The sequence below is a fragment of the Cryptosporidium sp. chipmunk genotype I genome (genome assembly GCF_004936735.1).
Source record: "Cryptosporidium sp. chipmunk genotype I strain 37763 chromosome Unknown contig_18, whole genome shotgun sequence".
In the NCBI taxonomy this organism is placed as follows: Eukaryota; Apicomplexa; class Conoidasida; order Eucoccidiorida; family Cryptosporidiidae; genus Cryptosporidium; species Cryptosporidium sp. chipmunk genotype I.
This window is the reverse complement of record NW_027125593.1, coordinates 408,875-432,791: the sequence shown is the minus strand read 5'-3', so window position 1 is coordinate 432,791 and position 23,917 is coordinate 408,875. Positions and strand designations below refer to the sequence as shown.

Here is a 23,917-nt window from a genome sequence, read left to right as displayed (position 1 = left end):
GAAATTTCTATTTAGGTATATGGATGTTTGATTGTAATTAGCTTTAAGAAAAAATTTGGCTAAAAGTTATTAAATTAACCTTTAAGTGATTCAATTTTTTTTATGGATTAGAATATTAATAATGAATAATTTAGGTAGCTTTAATAAATTTGAGGTGGTATTAAATATTGTGAACCTTGAATGTTTTGTGGGATATTTGAGCAAAATAAACGTTATTCGAAATATCCTACAGCAATCCTTCCGGCATTATGATCAGAAATAACAAAGCATTTCTAAAAAGAGGCGTCAATAAAGTTTAATAGCAAATAAAAGGTTAGCTTTTTAATGATGAATAAACTTACTTGGTTAAATTTGGAGTGAAAGTCAAGAATTACTGTACTTGAACAGGATTCTTTTTGGGATTCGCTGAATTCAATGGATGAATTATTGTCATTTGTTCCAGAAATGTTCATTGACAAGTTTCTAAACTTCTGAGGTCTATGAATTCGAGAAATATCTTGGGAGTAATGAAATATGTTTGACAAGTTGGTAATGTTTGGACAATATTTAGCACAAGGTTTGTTGATTTCGTGTCCGTTTTTGGAATTAAGTATGCTAAATGATAGTCTTAGTGAATTTTGAGCAAGATTATTGTTTTGTGAAGAATCATCCAATATATTATTTTTTCTGGGAGTTAAAGGCTGGAGCTTGATTAGATCTAAATTAAATCCAAGAAGAAGAGATGATTTTAAACCATTATCAACAAGCATTAGAAGTTCATTATTCTTAGTCCACACTACACTAGAAATCTTAAAGTTATGTAAATGAATTGGAAGGCACACAATTGCATAGTCAACTGATAGTTTGTTAATGCTTGGTGAAAATGCTTTGGAACAGTATTCAATTTGAATCCTTCCATAATTAGAGAAATCTATTGAGTCGTGTTGTGTGTGGCTGTTTCCAAAGCTGGAAATAGAACTTGAAAATTCATCATTCTTAATAGAAATCCTAGAAATGATATATTTATTGTTTTCAGTCTGAATTGGGTGAATTAATTTAACTACTATGTTTTGGAAATCGTCCATTGAAACATTTGTACAATTGGAGATATTTTGGGTAGAAAAGTATTCTGGATCCAACTTCACTTTTAAGGAAGAAAAGCTACAAATGAAATTCTTTGAAACTTTCTTGACGGCTAGCCTATATAGCTCTTCAATGGCAGAGCTCAAATTGAAAACACAAGATAAAGAACAACCTTCAGTATCCTCATTCAAAAGTTTATCAATTCTTCTGAACTCTATTTCGTTAAAAAAATGACTTGTTTGGGATTCATCGTCCATTTTCTTCAGATCTTGATCAATGAAAAGACGTTTTCTCTTAACAAAATCTTTTAATACATAGTATGAATCTGAACTAATTTTGAAAGTAGAAGCGATAATATTGGAATTGACAGAAGAAATTATTTTTGGTGGCGAAAAATGATCGGTTGGGGTCTTCTTTACATCATCTTTATAAGTTTTAGCTATACTTAGTAGATGTAAAAAGGTGTGAACAATCGGCTTAACTTGCTCAGTCTCATAAATTAAGCATTTGTTAAACTCTTTCAAGTGCTGAATCTGTACTGAAACTTTGTTAGTTTCCTGATCTTCAATAATCTCTGTCTTTTGAATAATACTCCAAATAATAAAAATCTGTTGCATTACAGGTTCTATGGTCTGTGAAATAGTATTTTCAATATAAACCATGGAATCATTAATATTCTGACCAAACATAACTAGCTGATCAATTGTAATAGATAGTTCAGCTGTATAAGAGCTAACAGGTTGAAACATATTAACCGGAGCTCCTGAAATAATCGAAAGCAAAAATATGGAAAAATTGCTTCTTTTAATTGTCTTATCATTACTTAAAAACTGTCTGAATGGTTTAATCCCAGTAAGCCAAACAGACAAAATTTGTTGAAAAACACTTTTAAGATAGTTAAGTAGCTGTCTCATATATTGCAAGAATCCAAATGTATTAAATACTAACGCAAAAGAGTCAATAAATTGTTTCATATCAATTATTTCTATGAACAAGTCCTCCTTTTTTTCACTTTCAGGGAAATATGTTAGAAATATGTGGTTTTTATAAATACTAACGTCTTTCAATATTTTATCTTTACCTTGGCCAAGATCATATAAATTGTAAACCCAAACAGGCGTGTGGCCTCCAATCGAACAAATCATATTGTTTTTTGAATCAACGGTCAAAATTAAACATACATCCTCCTCCTGGTTAAAATATTCTGGGAGCAACCTTGGTGCTTCTTTGTAGTTGCTTCTATGCGCATTTTGAGGATCCTCAGGAGTCATTTCTCCTTTACTTTTTGAGAATTCAAGTTGATTTGAAATGCTTTCAATTTGAGAGTCATTATAAGAATTATTTTCTTGATCTAGAATGAATTCGTTTAAGAACTCATCTAATCCAATACTTTCCGAACCCTTAGAATTTCTAATACTCAAAGAATAAGGCTCAATTGCTATTAGTTCTTTCAATTTTCTTGGAAATATGCCTTCCTTTCTTATATTCAATAGCTCTCCTGGCAAGATAAAATTTCTCATTTCTTTAATTTCACTATTTTGTGAATGAAGGTTATTATAACTATTCACTTGACCATTGATATCGATAATTGTAACTGAACCCTTTGTATCGCCAATACAAACACTTTTTGCATTATTACACCAATCCAAGCAGCTTGGCTTATCTTTAATTTGATAAGACCAAAGCAATTTAATTGGCTTACCAGGATCGCTAAGTCTGTATAACTCGATTGTATATATATTAGATGAAACTAATAGTGCGATAATCTTGCCATTTGGATGTATCAATCCTGAACTTACATTTTCTTTCCTATAATGTATGCATGGCATCTTACAATTTTCATTACTTCAAGTGCTATTGGGCTTAAAGCAGAACTTTTCCCAAAAATTGAGTCAATTTCAGTTAACTCCTAACAAAATTATTCACAAACTATTTATCTTCTTACTAATTATTCCACACACCATACATTAATTCTCTTTACTTTTGCAGCCTATACTAGTTGTTTGCCATTATTTTACCCCTCTTATACACAAGTTGCCGCCATGCAGCGCCACAATTTCATAGTTTCTGTGACATTTATTGCAATTTTAATAAAAAAGAGTAATGGCGGGAAATATTGGGACATATTAAATTTTTCAAAAGGCAAATTATTTTAATTGCGGGAATTCAATGCAAGGAATGGAGTTTGTGGCTTTAACTTTGTCACTTTAACGCAAATATTAATGAGTATTATTACGTACACTCAGGTTTGTTATACCGAAATTGTTCATCATTAATTAGTCAGTAATAATTACATTTGAAAGGAAGGATGGTAGTATCAGAAAAGTCGGCAAGTATACAGTCAGACGAAGCAAAAATAGAGAGCATAATCTTCCCAAAGGAGTGTGTTGAGTATATTATGAACAGGCAAGGTGCAAAGTCATCAGACCCTAATTTGTTTTCCATTGCCTCAGTTTTGGGGCAGAAGTTTATCGAAGAGTGCTTAAAGAAAAGTATCGAGACAACAGAGGATGGTAGATTTATTATCAGGGATGAAAACTTGAAAAATATGATTAAAATGGAGAATCCAAGCTGTGCAGTTAACAAAGATTTTAATTTATTTTTAATGCCAAATCAACGGTATAAGGAACTATTCAAGGAGTAAATTTGAACATTAATGATAAATTATTTTAGTAATAATAATTCATCATCGAGTATGTAAATGTATACACATACAGTTATTTAGACTTTTATTGCTTTAAACTTTTTTGTTTATATTAAACCAGTGGACATTATTATCTAAATTCTTATTAAAGTCATCTAAATCTTCTGATATTTTTTCTAGTTGTTTTTCATAAGAACTTGTTTGGTATGCATATTGTTTTGAAGCTACTTTATAGTATTCATCCAGATAAGCCTTTTTAATTTTATCAAATTCTAAATTACTTTCTTTCTCGTCCACCACCTTGTCAAATTCATCCTCTTTTTCAATATATTCTCTATTTTTATTAATGGCCGTAAAGTCCACCATCAACCTCGACCAGAGCAACATATCATCATTTGAGCATCGAGAATCTATAAAGAATATTTTCCCAAAGATGTTGTTTTTATCCACTTGAGTTAATAAATCCACATTTGTACTGTTCATTTCATAGTAGTCATCGTACATAAGTTTAGTATTCTTAAGTTTTTCAAAAAATTGAATTGCTAAACAAATAGAATCCCCTGGTTGCCAGATTATTCTCCGAACGCCATTTAGTTTTGTCAGTTCCATCTTCCAAATAATCATATTTGAACCTGTATTGTCATTACAATAATGATTACATTTGGTATTTAAGGCATCTGGAACGAAACTTCTATTATCAGACTTAGAACAAGTCTTCATTAAGTAATAGAAAGAATGACCATTTGACGATATTGTTGTGATAGCCAAAACACCACATGGGTATAATTTGCTAATTGGACCATAAAGCTGACTAGTACAAATTTGATTAGAGTCATAAACCTTTTCATTATAAATAGATATACAAGTTATCCATTCCTTTTGAATTACTTGAGAATATGAATATAACAGCTTAATCTTAATATTTGGGATGTATTCTTCAGATGTAATGCCCAGCTCTTTTAAGTATTCTTGATCGTTTTCATTATCGGTATCGCTATAGCTTTCACTTTCAAACAAATCATTTACCTGCTTTGAATCAGAATTTGCTCTAAAGTTGTCTCTGGAACCAGAGTTATCAAGTTGTTCCAATGAGTAAACTGTAAATCTATCAGAGTACTGAACCACTAGAATATCTCCAGTTTTGTTAAACTGGATATTACAGCTATAAAGATACTTATTATGCCTTTTTCCATAGCTCGGAATTGTTTTTAGGGAAAGAATCGTCTTAGATTCATCAAAAACAAGCAATAAATTTGTTTCTCCAATAATAATAAAACTCGAATAAACTCTATGTCCTTCCTTCTCAAAAACAGCCAATGACACTAGCTTATTGTTATTTCCAAAGTCTACATACTTGGTCGAAATTTTATTCAGCATATTATCTGGAAAGATTGAGGAGACAGAATGGATTGTAAAACTTTGTGGAATTGATAGTTCATTCGAGAACACATTTCTGAATTCATTATAAGTGTTATACTTAGCCTTTACTTGAACAAGTAGTGGTAAGGAGTCGTGGAGTTCAAGTACGAATTCAATAGTGATTATATTTTTGCACTTAATTTGACGGATTTCCTCTTCATGATCTGCTTTCAGCACTTTAATTCCCTGAATTGAAATAAATCTATTTCTTCCAAAGTTTCCAGGATCTATCGTATTCAAGTATTGAGGTGGAAGGTAATTATAGTGCTGTTGTCTTTCATTAATATGTAGAAAAAGATTTTTATTGCCGAATGATCCAATACATTTTGGGATATAGCATTCGTAGCCAGTGAATTTCCTCGAGAATAAATCCCAGAAAACAACATAATCATTAAATAAAGCTCCAAGTAAACAGTTTTTCTGAAAGATATAAATATCATTGCAAATAAGGGGCTTAGAATCTTCGATTTCAAGCTCTTTTCTGACTAAAGCAAATGGAATAGCAGCAAAACATGTTCTAGTATATGAGCCCAATATGTAAATCCCTTCCAAATTAGAGACTGCCAAGATTTCTCCATCTTCACTATAGCATGCAGAAATGAAGGGTCCGTTATCTATCTCAGTGAACTCAATAACTGCATCCAAGGAATTAATCTTTTGAGTTTTAATTTCGTGTGTATTTATGTCAAATGTTGGAAAATGTGTAGAGTCTAGCCAGTAATTAGGCACCTCTGGTAAGTATGTACTAGTTTTTAGAAGAAGTTTACATTCCAAGTTAGGTTTCATGTTTTTTGGCTAATGAAAAGAATTTTTTAATTCTATTTCATTGTACAGTATTTAGATTAACAGAAAAAAAAATCGTTTTCTTTTTTAATTTTTAAGTATTTTCTAATTATTTGTGGGGAAAAGTCCGCCTGTACTTTTTTGTTATTTTTTAATTATTAGGTATCGGTCAAAAATGTAAAATGAAAAAATAGCACGAGAATTTATATAAGTTAAAGTGACTAAATCATATAAAATGCAAATTTACCTTAGTATTTCTATCTAATGAACCTTGTTACATGGTATTGAATTAAACTAATAAAACAGAATTAATACAACCATCAATTTCTGGATTATTAGTTACCTGAGCATACTTTGCCCATACAACCTTACCTGTTTGTGTAACAAGACCTAATTCACTAACATTCACCTCAATTATAGTACCTTTAGTAATTACACCTAATGTAGTATATAGTTGGCTTTGTGGATTTTTCTTGATAGAAACAATATCAAGGTAAAAAGTAGTCTTAAGTTCTGGATGTGTAACATGTGCCTTTTTAAATCTCAACCCTGTTGGTCTAATGTATCTTTCAAGCTTTGGAGGTTTTCTAGTGAAGTCATTTCCCACAAAGCAGACTTTATTTACAACTCTTTTCCATGATTTCTTTTGTCTCTTACCAGTTCTTAAGATTTTGAACATTTCATCCTCATTCAAAGCCTTAATTTTTGGTATAGGCACTTGCCACTTCGCAGATTTTTCCTTTCTTTTCTGCTTAATCATATTACTGAGAATTTTTGTTCGATTGACTCCCTCACGATCCAATAAGTACGATGGAACTGCTCCTTTCTGTACATTTTCTGGGTCCTTCTCAGCCGCATCTTTCTCCTCGTTAGCTTTAACCAACTTCCTCAAAGTAGCCTTTTCAGCATATCTTTTCTTATTATAAAGTTTGGCCTTAATACCTCTGAGCTTTTGAGCATGCTGAGAATCTTTGTGAACTTTGCGTGACTCAAGCTTTCTTTTCCTCTCAAAGTGATCGAACCTATATCCATATCGTTTTCTGTGTAGCTCAATATATTCATTCTGAGGCATTGTTAATTAAATATCAATACCACCTATTATTACTAGAAAAACAAAAAAATATATTTTTTTACCTTTCCCTAATCAAATTTTTCCTATACTGAGAAAAATTCTGCAATATTTTCTTTTACAAATAATTTTATTGCCCAATCTTAATTTTAATATTCCGGTTATATTTATCAAATTATATTTATATTTTTTTTTCCATAATTCATTTTCTCTATAAGTGAGTTGCCCGCCAAAAATGGCGCCGGAAATTGTTCGGTACCTAATTAAATACCGCAAAATGTCTTTAAAAGCCGAGCATCACGATCAAAAAAATATAATATATAAAAAATTATTCAGAAATTAGTGGGGTTGAGTAGAACTGGAGTAAAATTGTGTGTAGCAGTAATTAGAAACTTTTTTTTTGCTTTATAGAAGAATGAGATATTTTGACAGCAAGTTTTTGGATTGAAAATGAAAATTCCAGTAATCCACACAGATGATAGCCAAGTTATAAATTATGACTCTATTGATTTCATTAAAATTCCTAAGCTATCAGTTAGGGAATCAATTGTAAAGCAATGGTTTTCAATCAACAAGGCATGCTACTCATCTCTTCAAGCTTTGAGATTTAGGCTTTTATGCTTAAGGGCTCATTTAATTAAGTGCGGTCCTGAGTTGCCAAAGAACATTTACAACGGTTCAACTTTTAACTTAAGCTTATCTTACGACGAATACGTTTCACTATTTATTGATAATAAAGAAAATGAGTCTCAAAGTGAACTGCTAGGAGAAATCATGTTTTTAATTTGTGAGTTAGTTGATGGTAAATGCAACCCCACTACTGATTGGGCCACACTTTTAGCTATTGAATTATTCTCTACTGCATATTCTTTGGATGATGAAAAAGTATATTGGTATGTTGCTGTTTGTGAGACTAATAAGAATATTGAATATAAACTGCCAAAATCAAGTACACAAAAATGGGTAAAACAAGCAAAGGCAATGAAGCTTGATTCAGAAATATATTCTACTGGAACTTGTAACTCCTTAAATCCGACTAATGAAACCTTAGATTTTGTTATTATTTCTATACTAGAGCTCCTAATGAATCCCGAATTTGATGATTTTAACAGTATTTTTAAGAATTACGAGCTTGATTCCGCATTTTTCTCAAGACTAAGGCTACCAAAAGAGATGGGGACATTAAATAGATGCTCTCAGATTTGGAGTGGCCAACACATTGCATATAGATGTATTACTTGTGGGACTTCTACCTCTTCGTGTATTTGTGTAGATTGTTTTCAAAATGGAAATCATCAAAATCACGAATACTACATATATAAGTCAGACTATGGTGGCTGTTGTGATTGCGGAGATGAACAAGCCTGGAACAAGGACGGATTTTGTAGCAAGCATAATATTAAAGATACTCATGGTACTGACTCAAACGTGAATCCTAATTGGAAATCACTTAGGTCAAACTTGAAAGGTCTTTTTCACGGTATACTTTGCCATGTTGTTTGCTTATCTAGGCTATATTGTACTGCTCCTAATACAAAAGAGATATACCTCCCATTTCATTCAAAATTAGTATCGAAAATAGTTGAACAAAACAGAAGTGACGAAAGGTCGGAAGATAACTTTAATGTTTTGGATTTTTATATGCAAGATGAAGATCTTTCCGATGATTCTGAACTTAACTTGTCTCCTGAATATTTCGAATCCGATGAAATTAGAGTAGAGAATATATTAGACAATAGTATCCAAGACAATTCTATTGAAAATGAAACTGAGCAAATACATGAAGGAGCTGAAATAACTGATCATCAATCGAATCAAGAAAATCCAATCATATTCACTAGATTAGGTGCCCCTCCACAAGGAAACCATGTTTTCGAAGATATACCAATCTTGCAATTTCGAACTATTAGGGGACAAAACCTACGTGACGGTACTATTCCTATATTGCTTTTGTTTAAGCAGGAAAAGAATTTTCAGATGGACTCGTACTTTTTCCAATGGTTCATTAGCTTATGTGAAAGCTACCAATCCATTTTCTTGCCCTTGATGGGTGAGATTTTTGGATCACCAATACATAAACTGTTGATGTTTGGAATTTCAGATCAACCAAATTTGACTGATGAAATTAAATCCAGCAACAAATTTGCATGTAAATTACTTAAGCCTTTAATTGATGACTATATTAGCAAAAGAATTCACACTTTAACAGTTCACAAAGTTAAAGACCTTCTTAGAGCAATACATTCTGAGTGCCAATTTACTTCAGTAAAGGAATCCATGGAATCTCAAAATAGCATTAACCTGATTATTAGTCCCAAAAATTACATGCCAAATCTAGAAAACAATAAAGATTCAATTTCAGAACAAGTAGATATTAAAATTGAGGACTTAACATATTTGGATATTTTCTGGATGAAGTGGTCCAGACAGCTTAGTGAAGCAAATGATTCTTTTATTCACCAGGCTTTAGTCTCAAAGATTTATAAGCAAAATGACCTAACTGACCTTTTGCTTGTGATGATGTTTGATTCCAAATTTAAAGAAGAGATTTTCCCTGATATTTTTATGAGAAACTATAATGAATTGGTAAGAAGACAGGATAAAGTACTTACTAGAATTGCTGTACAGCTTTTCACAATTGACAGAATGCTAGTTTCCATGGCTCTAGACAACAATTTAATTAAAAATATATTTTTTACAACTTTTCAAATCCTTCAAAATTCTGTAATATATCACAAGGTTTCTCACGAAAATAACATCAATGATGACTCAGTATCTAGGATATCAGTCCCGAGTCTCAGCTCCCAAAGTAGTGCTGTTGTCAATAGAAAATATACATATTCGATGCACGATTCCAAGTATTTGCTTCAATGTATAGACTTAATTTACTTTATTTTTCTTAACAAATGCACTGAAATGTTACAGGAAGAACTATCACACAGAAAAATATCATTTAAAGAAGCAAGGTATTTGAGTAAGAAGTTATACACAGAATTATGGTACAACGGATGGTTATCTCTGCTTAGGCTAGTCCAGTGTATGAATCCCCATAAAAGTAAGGTTATTGAACCATTTGAAGACTTGAAATGGCACTCAAGTCTTCTTCTTTGCTGTGATATCCAATCTACTGTGGATATATTACTTCAGATCATTTTTGTTTTAACCAGAATCCCTAATAATTCAAGCTTAACTTCTCTCTCTTTGGAAGATAATGGTCAGAATTCAACTACTCTATGTATTTTTAGTTTTGTACTAAATACAATTCAGTCACTAATTCAATGGATTCACATTACTAGTGTGAATGAATCCTGGAACATTAGATATGATTATGTGGAGAACAGTTCTTTCAATCTATACAAGGATTTTGGCAGATACTTTATCACTTTTGAATATGATTCAAGTAAAGGTGGAGACTCTTATATTTTGCATAATCAAAGCATTTTAGAAAGCCAAGCCTCTATACATATTCCACTGAACAGAACCTCTCTTCAGCTTATTTATATTTACTTAGATTACATTTCAAGAACAACAGGATATATAGACTCCGATTATATTTTCGAATTAGTTGAAAATCTTGGTATTTTAAATGACGTGTTAAAAATATCACTATTGGAACATCCACTAAGAGCATATTGTTTTGTCCACCAAGCCTTTAATTTGAATGATGGATCTTGGCTTAGAAATGGATTAAGTCCAATAAACGAAGCTCAGTTCTACAAGAAATCTCATTGGTCAACAATGTATATACTCCCAGATATATTTTCAATTAGGTTGATTTTGAATCTTCTTAGAAAGCAAGAAAGCTTATTGTTTATGGTATTTTCAATATTGTCCCACTTTAATATATTTAATGATGAAAGTAGCTGTGAAAATACTGGGAATTATTATAAAAAAGAAACTGATATAGTAAACAACTTCCAGTCAAGTTCAAATACAGACGGTACAAGTACCTTAAAGGATTTACAAGAAGCTAGAAACCCTTGTTTTAATGTTATTCATTCAAGAAAATCAATTGATAAGAAAGTAAATTGTGCTGTACTATTAATTATGGATATATTTACCAAAGTTACATCTCTTGACCTTCCTAATTCTCTTTCTTTTAATAAGTCCATATATAGATATCTACTTGTTCAGTACTTGATAAGGAAAAACAGGTCTAGATCAGAGATTCAAGACGGGCTTCCAATATCTTCATCTTCATCCCTGTACTATGGAAACTTTATTCAGTCCATTAAGTCCTCAAATATTAATAATATTATTGACGAGATCCTGGATTCATTTTGTGAAAAGATCCCAGCTTCTGATAACAAACCAATTCTATATAAAATTAAGCAACCAATTGGCTGGATGCTTTATGATCCTCTATTACCTATTAAGTACTTTGGGGCCGAAGATGAATCCAACTGTGAATCTATTTACTCATACTTTAATGGCTGGAAAGATACCCCAATTAAATTTTCTGCATCAGATAAAAGTGAAATAAGTACCGATGATAATATTTCAAAAAAGAGACGGATAGGTGAGAGTAGCACTCTAGAGCCAAATAGAATATATCAAAACGGTATTTTGGGTAGAGATGGGGTAGAAGAAACTCTAGATGATCCGGAGAAAAAGTTTATTAACGATAAGTTTACCAAATTTCCTACTAAGCTATGTCATATTCCCCTAAGTGAACACTTCTCCTCTGCAATACACTTCAACTCAAGTCGGAATATGTATATCAAGTCAATTCTTCTCTCCAATATACTCCACTTGGCCCTACCTCAACTATTTGGAGTCAGCATGTGCCAAACTCTTATGGATGATGTGAGAATAATACAGCATTCTTTCATTCTACTTTTTAACTTGGTTAATATAGAAGTTATGGAATACGTTTACAAGTCTTTCAAAGCCAACATGAAAGGTGAGTCCCAATTAAAGATTTCATTGAATAGAGTTCCTCTCAGTACTGAAACAATGCGAAGAGAAAGTCAAGTTAGGAATCACCCAACGGAATCTGAATGTGACTTAAATTATGAGTTCTTTTCGATACCTTTTATGGTGAGTAAGACTAATGACTTTACAGAAATTGGGACTTTAAATTCACCAGCATGCAATGAATCAGGCTCTGGTGATTTATTTAATGTCTCTGTTTACTGTTTAAGCCAGGATTGTGAAAATGACGACTATCAGTACTTTGCAGTTAAGCCTAGCCTATGTAATCTAATTAAGAAAGAGCTAAGCAAAGAAGAAAGAGGGGATTCGAGTAAATATAGGTCTCCAATTGAGTTGAGAGATTTGAATATGACTAGTGTTTGCGATCTACTTAGAAAAAGCCAAATAGAAACAATATTTGAGCTCTTAGTAGCTCCATTAGCTTTAAAGTTTGAGAGTAAAATAAGAAATGAACAACCTTTTTGTCTGATGGATATATTGGTGGAAGTAATGTATTCTTTGAGAATTGGTGATAATGAGACTCATTTAGTAAAAAGTCCAAACAAGTTCAAATTTGTAAGCAAAGAAGTTTTAAAGATAATTCCTATGGAGTCTTCATTCTTTCTCGAATGGGGATTATCTATTGCCAACCAAACAAGTCCAAAAATAGAATCTTACTTTAGTAATTACATGGAGGAGCTATATAATGAAAGAAAGGCTTCGCTACAGGAAAAGGCTACGAACTTGAATGAAATCAATCTCAAAGAAAAGATACAAGAGAAGCAAAGAAATATTCTTCAGGAATACATGAAGAGGCAAAAGAATTTTATGAACAATTTTAAAAAGTCTATTCTTTTGAGTGATGAAGAAATCAAGGCATATGACAGCCAGGATGATATTAAATCAGACCAGTTTTGTGTAGGTGGACAAGCTTTAGACGCTGGAGAGAATTCTGATTTTTGTGTATTTTGTCATGAGCCAATCAATGTTAGCCAATCTAATGAAAAGGATGACAATTACATTGCAACTTTTGGATATCTGGACTTGCAAAATTCCAGTTTGGACTCCAAAAGAAACATTCAAAGTGATGCAACATTGGATGGTTTCCAACCAAATTTTGGATATACTTCATTTTACTTAACAACATGTGGACATTTAATACATTATAAATGTATTGGACAGTATTATAAGTTATTTAATAATGAAAATTCATCAGTTTCAAATGATACCAATTTGAGATCAGACCAGGAAACCAGACAAATCCAAACGGAAGAATGTAATTTTGGGACGAAATCTGAAATTCAATATTTAGGGTTTCCACTTACTTACTACAAAAACAGAGTAGGAGTTAGTGTAAAACAAATAAGTACCAAAGAAAACGGAGAAAAATTTAAAAATCCTGATTTTGCATCTGCAAATAAATCAGTTCATATATTATCTTCGATATCTGACGATTCTGGATCAAAATTCCCTAATAAAGTAAGACAATATGACATTAATCAACAGATTTACCACTTAACTAACTTAACATGTCCGTACTGCAATACATTCTCCAACATCATACTTCCATTCAAGTACATTAAGAGTGAGGAATTAATGATGGACATAAGTCACGAAGAACAACATAATATTGAGGCATGCAAAGATGATTACTTGATGCATGTTTTGGATTTATTGCTGGATCTCCAAACAAAATACGAAGTAAATGACATCTTTAGCGGTTATTATGAGGAAAGTTTTAATGTTAATAATTTAGAGATTGATGTGGAAGGTATTCCAATACTTGAACAAATTCTTTCAATAGTGACTTTATTTGATAATCTGCTTCCTTTCAATATTCCTAACGTTAATTTGTCTATAAATGGAATTCCAAGTATTAATCCAATAGGCTTCTTAACTAAGATAATGAGTGACAATATTGTAATAGACACAATTTCAAGTTATGGCGAGAATGCGAGAGGACTGGGTCCAATTAATTTATCTTCTTCGAGAAGTTTGATGTATGACATCGTTATTGACTCTTTGAATAGTATTATTAGTAAATTTCCGTCTATGGCTATTTCAATGATTTATAAATTATTCCCGATACTTAGAGATGAGAATAAGATTGACGTTTGGAACTATATTTCACTCCAGTCACCTTCAGCTAGATTTCAAATTTTAATAAGTTTGGTGATTCTGATTGATACCACTAAAACATTAAGAAGAAAAAAAATCCAAGAAAATGATACTCACTGTGGTAGTTTTTCTACAATAACAAATATTAAATATAATGAATCTAGTAATAGTATTAGAGATAGTTCTAGAAGAGAAAGTGAAAGCTATAAGACTTTGGAACAAGAGAATTTGAGAATTATGTATATTCTATTGATGATGTTTGTTTTGGAAGTATTTTCGATTGTTTGGACATTTTGGAACCCAGAATGGGATGAAGATGAGCAAATCTCCAAGATTAAAAACCCCATAGTCCAAACAATATTAAATCTAAACCAAAATAGAAGAACTCATTTTAATGAGGAAAATGATAACCAGAAAGAAGATCAATCTAATGAAAATGAGGCAATGTCTTTTTTCCAGGATTTGATTTATGGTAATGGATTTCACTTATATAAGAAATTAGATTCTAGTTCAGGAGATATCGAGTATAAAGTTCAGAAGATAAACAATCCATCTGAATCTAGAATAAGTGTTAATATTTTTGGAGCTTTACCAATTCAAATTAATCCAGTAAATAGTGATATATTGGTTTCTGAGAAAAAAAACAAGTGTGAGATTATTTATTCTTTCAAAGTGAAGGATTGTATAAATAAAGTAGCAAATGAAAGTAGAAGAGAATTGAATATCAACAAATACCCAAGCTATATGTTGGATACTGATTCAAGTTATTTAAATACTAGGAGCAAATATAAAAAGTATAAGCAAAATCAGGAAAATGAATTATGTTATGTGGAGGAATTTAAGCTTGGGAATATTAAACAACTTAAAGATATTGTTAATCTTGGAATAATAACTTGGCTAAAATTGTTGATTAGATTCCAAAATATATATATGAAAGAAAAAAGTAAGAAAGTGGAGAACTCAATTAACAATGATAAAAGAATAAATTTTAATGAGGAGGATCATAGTTTGGACAAACAAATCTCTGTATTATTACAATTTATTTCTAGTAGATTTTGTATGAATGTAAGTATACTGGAAATTGCTTGGAGAATACTTACAGAATTTAATACTAATACTGATATTAATGATAATAATAATATTAGTGCAGGTCTTGGTGGCCGAATGATGAACTCTTTGTTAACTAGTATATTGGACAAAAACCTTTTCATAAGTTTAATTTCAAAGAAGAAAGCAATAATTCCTTTGAGTTGTCTTGAAGTATTAAATATTTATGATAATATGGATAATACAAAGAGATCTTTATTTAACAATAATATTAATTCATTTTATAAAAGCATAAGTATTGAAGAGTTTGAAATATTTAAGAGCTCATTTTTAAATTTAGGAAAGAAATTTTTAAATATAAATGAAAATGGTCAAAATATTGTAATATATAATGGTTTTAGCCAATCAACAATTTTACCTCCCAAAATGTTTCACAGCCTTTATAACAAACTTTTATCAAATCCAATAAAACATTGGAGTAGAAGATACTGCAATAACATTAATAATTTATTAATTTGTATTTCATGTGGAAGTATATTATGTACCGAATATAATTGTTGCAATGAGACGGAAACAAGTACAAATTTATCATGTTCAATTTTGAGTTCTTATTTTTACTGTTATTCAAGAGAGACAGGAAAAACAGGAGATAAAAATGTATTATCATATTCTATTCCATTTGGATCTGGTTTAAATATATCGTTAAGATCAATACCGATTAGAGATCATATAGCAAGGTGTGGTAAAGGCTTGTCTTTTTTCCTGCATGTTTCATCGTCAATTATACTGTCATTTAGAATTGATATTTCTTCAACTAAGAATGAAACTAATAACAATTTATTTAATTGGATTGAAATGGATAAACAATTTTTATATGGTGCGAGAGCATGCGAATTTTCCACTCTTTATGTGGATGAATATGGAGAAGAAGATAAGCATTTAGTTAGAGGAAAGCCTATGGTTCTGTGTCCTTACCGTTGGATTAAGTTACAAAATATTATTCAAAGAATTAATGTTAGAAGAAACACACATTTAAATTGGCGTTCATTTCAGCCTTTTGAATTTCAGTCAATAAATGCATGACGTGTGATTTAATGCATAGATACTTTAATATATAATTTTGCTTATTATTTTGTTTATTATTTATTGTTTCTGGTTTTTTCAAAATTTTTAGTTTAATTCATATATATTTCTTTTTTTGGCTTGTCATCATCCCCCTCTATGGATCGAATATTAAAAATTTTCCGGCCTTATGAGTTTTCAACCTGGCAATTTTCTTTTAAGCTTAAAATTGGGTGTATAAAAAAAAAATTCATTAATTAGTTATGAAATTAAAATTACATTTATAAAACCCAAAATAAAGTACACACAATTGATTTCCAACATATTTCTTAATTTGGATCAATAGCTTCATTATCATTTAATCTGACTGAACATAGAAAATATGGTTTCTAACGAAGAAATTGAAAATTTTATCAATATCTCAGGCTGCGGTGACCCTGAAGTTGCAAAGTTATATTTGGAAATGTATCCAAATGACATGAATAGCGCCGTCAACGAATATTTTTCCAACTTAGGTAATGAGTCTACGAGTAATGTAAATACCAGTAACCAAGGAAACAACTTATTTCATGACGACGAAGATGTTAGAACACCAATACCTTCTTTTAATGACCAACTTATTCCAGACGACCACAATATCTTAAATTCTTCTCAATTCATTCAGAACGCAAGAGTTTCTCATACTGATGATGTTCTTCCTCCTGTTGATTTCTCCTCTCAAATGTTTTCTCCACCTCAAGTTATCATGTTTTGTGAACCTTTTGAAATTGCCAAAGAAAAGGCCAAGTCTCAGAAAAAGTTGATTCTGGTTAATATTCAGAGTCCAAACGAGTTTTCCTCCATGATTTTGAACAGAGATATATGGAATGATTCCTTGATCATTGAATTTATTCAAGAACATTTCATTTTTTGGCAAAGAAGTTGCAATACTCCTGAAGGAAATGAATGGTTGAATTTATATAACATATCCAAACTTCCCCATGTTTCTGTTGTCGATCCTAGAACTGGTAGACAGCTCAAGGTTTGGGATGTTGCTAAATCTTTTTCAGACTCTATCTCAGCTTCTTCCGAGATTATTGAATTTCTAGAGTCTGAAAGTACACTTAGAGCTTTTAATAGAATGTCAACCAACTCCAACATTGCAACTCAGGATGTTACCAGCTTTATTCCTTCAAATCTTTCTGAACAAACTTCTGATTCTTTTGTCACAAATACCAATGTAAATACTGCTCAAATCCCTCAAGACACTGTTTCTAATCAAGATTCTCTTCAATCTCAATCAAATGTTCAAGTACAGGTCCCGAAAATTAATTCTGAATTAGCAATGCTACATATGGAAAGGATGAGAAGAAAGAATTCTGAGAGAAAATAGAAATCCCGACAAGTCTATAACGAACGAAAGGGGGAATCACCTCAACAAAAAGTATTAATTGAATAACTACGATAAGTAATATATAACTAGTAGTAGTAATAATGATTGTAGCAATAGTATAAGTAATAGTATTCCTAATTAAGAAAGAGAGTAAACACAAAGAATTGTGTAGAAAGCACTAACTCAATTGAATATAAATAAGTCATATCATTTTTGGAGTGTCGTTAATTCTTAGCAAAATTTTTCCTATTCAAATAAAAAAAAACACACACAATCTGGAAAATATCTCAATTTCTTCGATATTCGAAAAAAATGAGTTCTGCAGGAATCCGATAAACAAAATCCCCCCATTCCCCATATTGAATTGAACATCTTTGGCACAAACTCTGTAGAATGTCAGCGAATCTTCTCTTAAAACTTGAAATCTATCAATGATTTCAATGATTAAATTCTGACTTAAGATTAAAGTCTTGATAATATAATCCTAGAAATCTGGTTTCTTAACTGATACTTCTTCATATGGTGATATTGAACATCCTTTAGTTTCCTTCATAAAGAAGAAACAAATAATGGAAAGCAGACCACAGCAAATGGATGACAGGGCATAAACACTCAAATCTGAAATAATGTAGGAAAGCGGTATATAAATCAAACTGACCAACCAGTTTAAGATTGATGACAAACCCATTCCTGTAGATCTGATTTCTGTTGGAAGTGCCTCCGGTACATAGGCCCATAATACTGGTGAAAGAGCTAGTTGAAATGATGCAAGGAAGGTGGAAAAGACTATAATAGAAACAACTGGAATAACGAAACTGGAAATGTAGTTCTTGAAAATCGTAAATAGTCCAAGAAGTAAAAGAGAAATTGAGTTGGTTGCAGAGCCAATTATAGCAACATTTCTTCTTCCAAATCTCTCAATTAAATGACCTCCAAAGAAGCAGGAAATTGTCTCAAAGGCTGAGGTAAAAATTACAATATAAATAACCTTCTCTTGAGAAAGGCCAGAAGCCGATTCAATTAAAGAATTCATCTTTTGAGCAAAAATACCAATCCCACTTCCACTTACTCCAACAGTAATTACAAGAGTTACAAATGTTGGAAGAATGTACTTTTTACTGAATAACATTGAATAGGATACATTCTGGCTCATCTTATCCTCCTCCATACTTCTCTTATTACTTGCCAATAAGGACTCCATCTCACCCGATACAACAGAAGCATCTCCATAAATCTTATAAAGAAGCTCCTCAGCCTCTGAAAATCTTCCCTTTGATAAAAGGAAACAAGGAGTCTCCTCTCTACAGTAAAAGTGAACCGCAACAATCATTATCAGTGAGACTATCGTAGGAATCAAGAACAAAAACCTACAATAGAGAACATATGATTCAAGGTCTGATTCATCTAAGTATTTGATAATTGGCAGAAATACTCCCAAAATATATGATAGTGTCTGACCTGCAGGAATAAATAAACCAAAAAGAGTCGTATACAAACCTCTTCTGTGTTTTGGCGAAATTTCTGAAATATATGTAACTGACGCAGCTGAGAGTCCCAAAGAAGCTCCACTTATGAATCTTCCAATACAAAAGACCGTGAAGTTAGAAGCAAAACCAGATAAAATTCCACCGATTGCAAAAGGAACTAAAGCCACTTTAAGTGAAAAACTTCGACTCTTTCCTACAACATATTTAACAGCAAAACAACTCAGTAAAGACGCTGTAAAAAATGCCAAAGTCATCTTATACATTGCATAAGATCCATTTTCGCAGTTTGACCTTTCTAATAAAGATCCTTCTGTTCCACATAATCCATAATCCAAAAGTACATAAGGACCTGTAAAGTTCAATATTGACAAATTAATTCCAAATAATAAAGAAATACTCAATGCTATTAAACAACACCTTAAACTATAATTTGCCATTTGTAATGAATATAATAATTCCAATATTTTATATTCTCGAATATATTTTCTCGTTGTACTAATATAAACGGCACTTGAGATATACAATTACTTGCTTGTAATCGAGTATACCTGAATTTTATTATTTAAATTCCGGAATACCAAAGTTCTTGATCTAAAAATAATGAATATTCGATTTTTCGAATATTATCACTTGCCGAGAAACTATGAAGAATCTGGGACCATTTCTACCTTTTTTTATTTATGTTTTAGAAAAATGCCGAATTTCCCGCTGTCTAAATTAAATGCAGCCTTTTATAGTTAATTAAATTTTAATATAAACATTCATAATATGGTATATGTTACATGTATATTTTATATTTATTAATTTATTTGTATTATAGACATGAGAATATTTTAACTCAATTTCAAGTAAATAATATAGAGTCAAGAAAATCGAGACGTGATGAGCAGTTTGTGTCTGAATTCTGAGAAGAATTTAAGCATTGAGAATCATTAAACATAGTGCTTTTGTATGTATCGAACTCTTCTTGTATAGATCTTACTTGACTTTGAATTCCTTCCTTGATGTCTTTTAGTTGATATATAAATTTTTCAATGTTGGCTTGAACCTTCTCTCCTCCTTTTGCAAAGCTAATTTTTAAAATACTTTGAGGGTTTTGCATGAGGTTTATGAAGTCATTTATTCCGGTAACAACGTCATCAATAAGGATTTGTACTGGATCAACATCAATAGATTCCAACATTGGTAGACTAAACCAGACGGGAGCAATAGCCTGCTTAGTAGACTGGCTTTGAGCATAGATGTTAACATAACAGCTTTGGCCTTGATTTTGTTCTTTTTTATGTCCTTGAATTTGATTCTCGCTAGTTACAATGCTCTCTCTTACTAGAGACAGCACTTTACTTGTAATTTCTTTAATGCATTTCAGATCAAAAGAATCCAGAGAGAATTTTATGTAGATTTTGAACCAATACCTAAACTCAGTCTTGGATTTGAGTATAATACTAGATACAAGTTGGTGTTCAATATGTATCATTGTATGATGAATATTTCCGTTTAAATCTTGTTTAATTGTTTTAGCCTCGCTTCTTTGATTAAAATCGTGATTTTGATTAGATTTACTTTCCAGTTGGAGTTGGGATATATGTGAATTACTGAAGTCACCCATCTTATCTTGATTAGAGCTTGCTGATTCTGGTTCTAGCTCTGGTTTTGGTTTTTCTTGTTCTTGTTCTTGCTCGTCATTATAATCATCAAACAAAGAAGTACTAAGAATACTTTCAAATATAGATTGCATTTTTTGTTGAATTAGATTTTCAGATTTTTTGGAGTACTGGTGATTAAGTAATATTTGACGAGAATTCTGTTGGATTTCTCTTAGAAAGAAGCATTTTTGAATTTGAAACTTAGAATCAGTGTCAGGCAATCCCCTCGGATCCAAACAAACAGTACTGAGTTCAATCTCTGATTCCTGATGTTCGGCCGAGACAGCTTCAGAAACTTGCTCAAGCAATTTAGCTTTTGTGAAATGATAATTGCTCTTCTTTAAAATTTGCATATAGGTTTTTGGGAAAATTAGAGACCAAAAATCTGATCTACAATGGTCTAAATCGTCAATTCTGACAAAACTTGAAATATTGAATGAATAAGAAAAAGCTTTTCCATCGTCAAAGTAAAGTATTATAATAGGAACATCAAAATTACTTTTGTATTTATAAGGTTTGTGATTTGAATATAAGTCAACTCTAACAAGCTTATGATTGCTTAAAAATGACCAGTCTGCATCTAAAACCCAATTAATGCTAAAACCAGAAGATAAATAATAAGTCGGTGTTTTTGGTATGAAAGATTCATTATCATTCAAAGAACCATGAATTTGAAAAATTTTGATCTTGCCATTAATTGTAACTAGTAAAATCATATCTAGAGATTCACTTAATACAACTTTTAATACAAAAGGTAAAGAGATTCCCCCAATTAAAGTAGAACCAGTATTAAAATTTAGAAAATCCAAATTAGAACTTGCAATAGAGTTTTTCTTCTCTAAAACGTCAGAATATATTACCAATAAAACGTCTTTAATACGAATCATGTGAGTTACTACATTATTATTACTTATAGGTTTATACCACAAAATTTCTTTTGAAATATTTGAGGTTTGATTTTCTTGTAAAGTTTCTTGTTTCATACAAATTATTTCAGTTGAAGAAGATCTATTTCTATTGATATTTTCAATAATTTGTCGGTTATCAGCAAAAACTGCCATTTTATAGTTCTTTTGATTCATAAAAAGATTTGCCTCAATTGCTAATCTTGGTGGAATAATTAAATTATCCATCCGTTCTTTAGTGAATTGATTATTTTGATATTCAGTAAAATTCGGATTAATTTGAACTTGATTTCCTCCTTTTATAGAATGATTAATATTTTCTGGTTCAGAATTCTTTTCGAATTCATCACTCTGAGATAATTTCATTAAAGATTTACCATCATCATTTCTAGTTTGGTCTTTAGAAATTTCTTTAGTTTCATTTGAATTAGTTTCCCTAGTTTCCTGATTCCTTTTAGTGGATTTCTTACTTGTAGCTTCAAGATTTTGATTTGTGGTTTTACCAACAATTTTATCTTCTTGAGTATTAAAATTATTGTTGGAAATTGTTACATCCACATTAATTTCATTTTTACCATCAGATTTGTTGCTATACATTTCTGTAAGGTTTAAAGGCTGTATTCTCCTGATTTTTGTTCCTTTACTACCAATAACAGCTTCTTGTGTTCGCTCTTGATGTTCTCTTATTTCATTTGCTGTAATTATAGGCAAAGATATGTGCTTTGAGAATAAGCTTGGTTCTCCAGTTTGTAGTTCTTCTAGCTCTATACTTTGTAAAGTAGGTTTTTCAGGTTTATATTCAAAGTTCCAGTAGTTCCAGCTTGAGTAGTAAAACTCTTCAGAGATTCTTGAAGAAGTTTTTGCAAGAGAAAATTCTTCCAATTCAAAAGACACCAGAGTCAATTTGTTGTCATCTGATCCTATTAGCACTGAATTATTCAGGTTATTAAATGAAATATCTGTAACACTGGCTTGCTCATCCATAAAGTTAGTTAAAACCAAAAAACATTCTATAGACTTAATCTTGGATTTAGATTTTAAGTCATATATAACTTTCCAGAAGCTTAAAGAACCATCCTGGGAACTTTGAGCACACAAGGAAAATATTTCATCCTTTTCTTTAATAACTGTTGATGAAAATTGAAATAGTCTCACTCTTCTCTGATGGCCACGTAATCTATAGGCATCTGGAAGCTCAAGTTTACTTTTAATGCTTGTTTTTCCTTCATTATGTAAATTCCAAATATCAGATTTAATATCCTCACCTTCTTTTTCTACTTGATAATTTACAAGCTTACAAAGTTCATCCCATCCGAATGGTTTGGCATCTGAAATATCTCTAAATGGATACAGACAAGAAAAATATGATGTTCCCACTTCTCCATATGGACAGCCAATCAAACATGTTAATGGATCAAAAACAGGCCTTCTAATAAATGTTAATATACAAGGGGAGTTAATTATTAATCGGTTTTCTTCTAGTAAAAATGATAACGTAATACAATTACGTTTTGATAAAATATCTTTTCCATCTTTGTTATATTCAACGTTAAAAACAAGCAATCGACGGCTACTCATCTGTGATGCCAAAAAGAACCCTCGGATATCTGAACAAAGCCCACTTACATGTCCAATTTCTGTATGATCACTTTGAATATTCCTATTACGCATGCTAGTTTCAACAATATCTCTAATAAATAAATTGGATGACTGACATTTTTCCTCCATATTATAAACAATGAAATTTCCAGAAATAGTTCCATTCACTAATACTTTCGACCCTTTAAGCCAGCAGATATCCGCACACTCATTCACATCACTACTTGAAAATGTTGCATATACTGTCCAATTCTCAAACACTTCATTTGAATCTGAGTCTTTTTCCTCAGTTCCAAATCCACCTAAATTCAAATTTTTTGGAGTACCTGAACAGCTTCCAGTTTCTCTACAATATATTGCGATCTGTTCCATATCTACAATTGCAAGATACTTTCCATCTTGACTCCATCTGCACATCTTAATTAAAGCACATGTTGAACTTTCAATAAATGCTAATTTTTTGTGGTTTCCACTATATTCAAATGACCAAATGTGAACCCCCTTTTCACCACAAATAGCAACTCTCTCTTTATCCCATTTTTCAGCAATTGGATGAGGTTGGAAAGATACTGAAAGTATTCCATCTCCTGGTGCTTTAATTTCTTTAATCTTTTCTACTTTCATCTCTATACATTAAAAATCAAAACTTTAGAGATTCCTGCAAATGTGGATTTGATTCTTCATTAGTATTATTTTTATTAATTTAATTTAATTATAATTAGGTAATTTTCTTGCTTAATTAAAAATACACAATTTCCGCCAATATTCTTTGTTTTTGCCTTTTTTAATG

General features: G+C 31.2%; 8 protein-coding genes across 8 annotated transcripts; 3 read left to right on the top strand and 5 right to left on the bottom strand.

Moving 5' to 3' along the window:
• Positions 1-272: 272 nt before the first annotated feature.
• Positions 273-2,891, bottom strand: ELE39_001520 (uncharacterized protein; the record flags this gene model as incomplete). The annotated part of the gene is made up of 1 exon (XM_067344559.1): positions 273-2,891. One exon carries the CDS (start codon positions 2,889-2,891, stop codon positions 273-275), a length of 2,619 nt encoding a protein of 872 aa, XP_067201497.1.
• Positions 2,892-3,370: 479 nt separating this feature from the next.
• Positions 3,371-3,706, top strand: ELE39_001519 (uncharacterized protein; the record flags this gene model as incomplete). Its single annotated transcript, XM_067344558.1, has 1 exon — positions 3,371-3,706. The coding sequence occupies one exon, from the start codon at positions 3,371-3,373 to the stop codon at positions 3,704-3,706; it is 336 nt and encodes a 111-aa protein (XP_067201496.1).
• Positions 3,707-3,799: 93 nt separating this feature from the next.
• Positions 3,800-5,911, bottom strand: ELE39_001517 (uncharacterized protein; the record flags this gene model as incomplete). Its single annotated transcript, XM_067344556.1, has 1 exon — positions 3,800-5,911. One exon carries the CDS (start codon positions 5,909-5,911, stop codon positions 3,800-3,802), a length of 2,112 nt encoding a protein of 703 aa, XP_067201494.1.
• Positions 5,912-6,197: 286 nt separating this feature from the next.
• ELE39_001516 (ribosome biogenesis NSA2) lies at positions 6,198-6,980 on the bottom strand (the record flags this gene model as incomplete). The annotated part of the gene is made up of 1 exon (XM_067344555.1): positions 6,198-6,980. The coding sequence occupies one exon, from the start codon at positions 6,978-6,980 to the stop codon at positions 6,198-6,200; it is 783 nt and encodes a 260-aa protein (XP_067201493.1).
• A 447-nt stretch (positions 6,981-7,427) lies between these two features.
• On the top strand, positions 7,428-16,139 carry ELE39_001515 (Large with a UBR1-like ring finger related treble clef; the record flags this gene model as incomplete). The annotated part of the gene is made up of 1 exon (XM_067344554.1): positions 7,428-16,139. The coding sequence occupies one exon, from the start codon at positions 7,428-7,430 to the stop codon at positions 16,137-16,139; it is 8,712 nt and encodes a 2,903-aa protein (XP_067201492.1).
• A 361-nt stretch (positions 16,140-16,500) lies between these two features.
• Positions 16,501-17,490, top strand: ELE39_001514 (uncharacterized protein; the record flags this gene model as incomplete). Its single annotated transcript, XM_067344553.1, has 1 exon — positions 16,501-17,490. One exon carries the CDS (start codon positions 16,501-16,503, stop codon positions 17,488-17,490), a length of 990 nt encoding a protein of 329 aa, XP_067201491.1.
• A 484-nt stretch (positions 17,491-17,974) lies between these two features.
• ELE39_001513 (hexose transporter) lies at positions 17,975-19,414 on the bottom strand (the record flags this gene model as incomplete). Its single annotated transcript, XM_067344552.1, has 1 exon — positions 17,975-19,414. The coding sequence occupies one exon, from the start codon at positions 19,412-19,414 to the stop codon at positions 17,975-17,977; it is 1,440 nt and encodes a 479-aa protein (XP_067201490.1).
• Positions 19,415-19,821: 407 nt separating this feature from the next.
• On the bottom strand, positions 19,822-23,751 carry ELE39_001512 (histone transcription regulator (HIR1)-like WD40 repeat; the record flags this gene model as incomplete). Its single annotated transcript, XM_067344551.1, has 1 exon — positions 19,822-23,751. One exon carries the CDS (start codon positions 23,749-23,751, stop codon positions 19,822-19,824), a length of 3,930 nt encoding a protein of 1,309 aa, XP_067201489.1.
• Between the last annotated feature and the right edge of the window lie 166 nt (positions 23,752-23,917).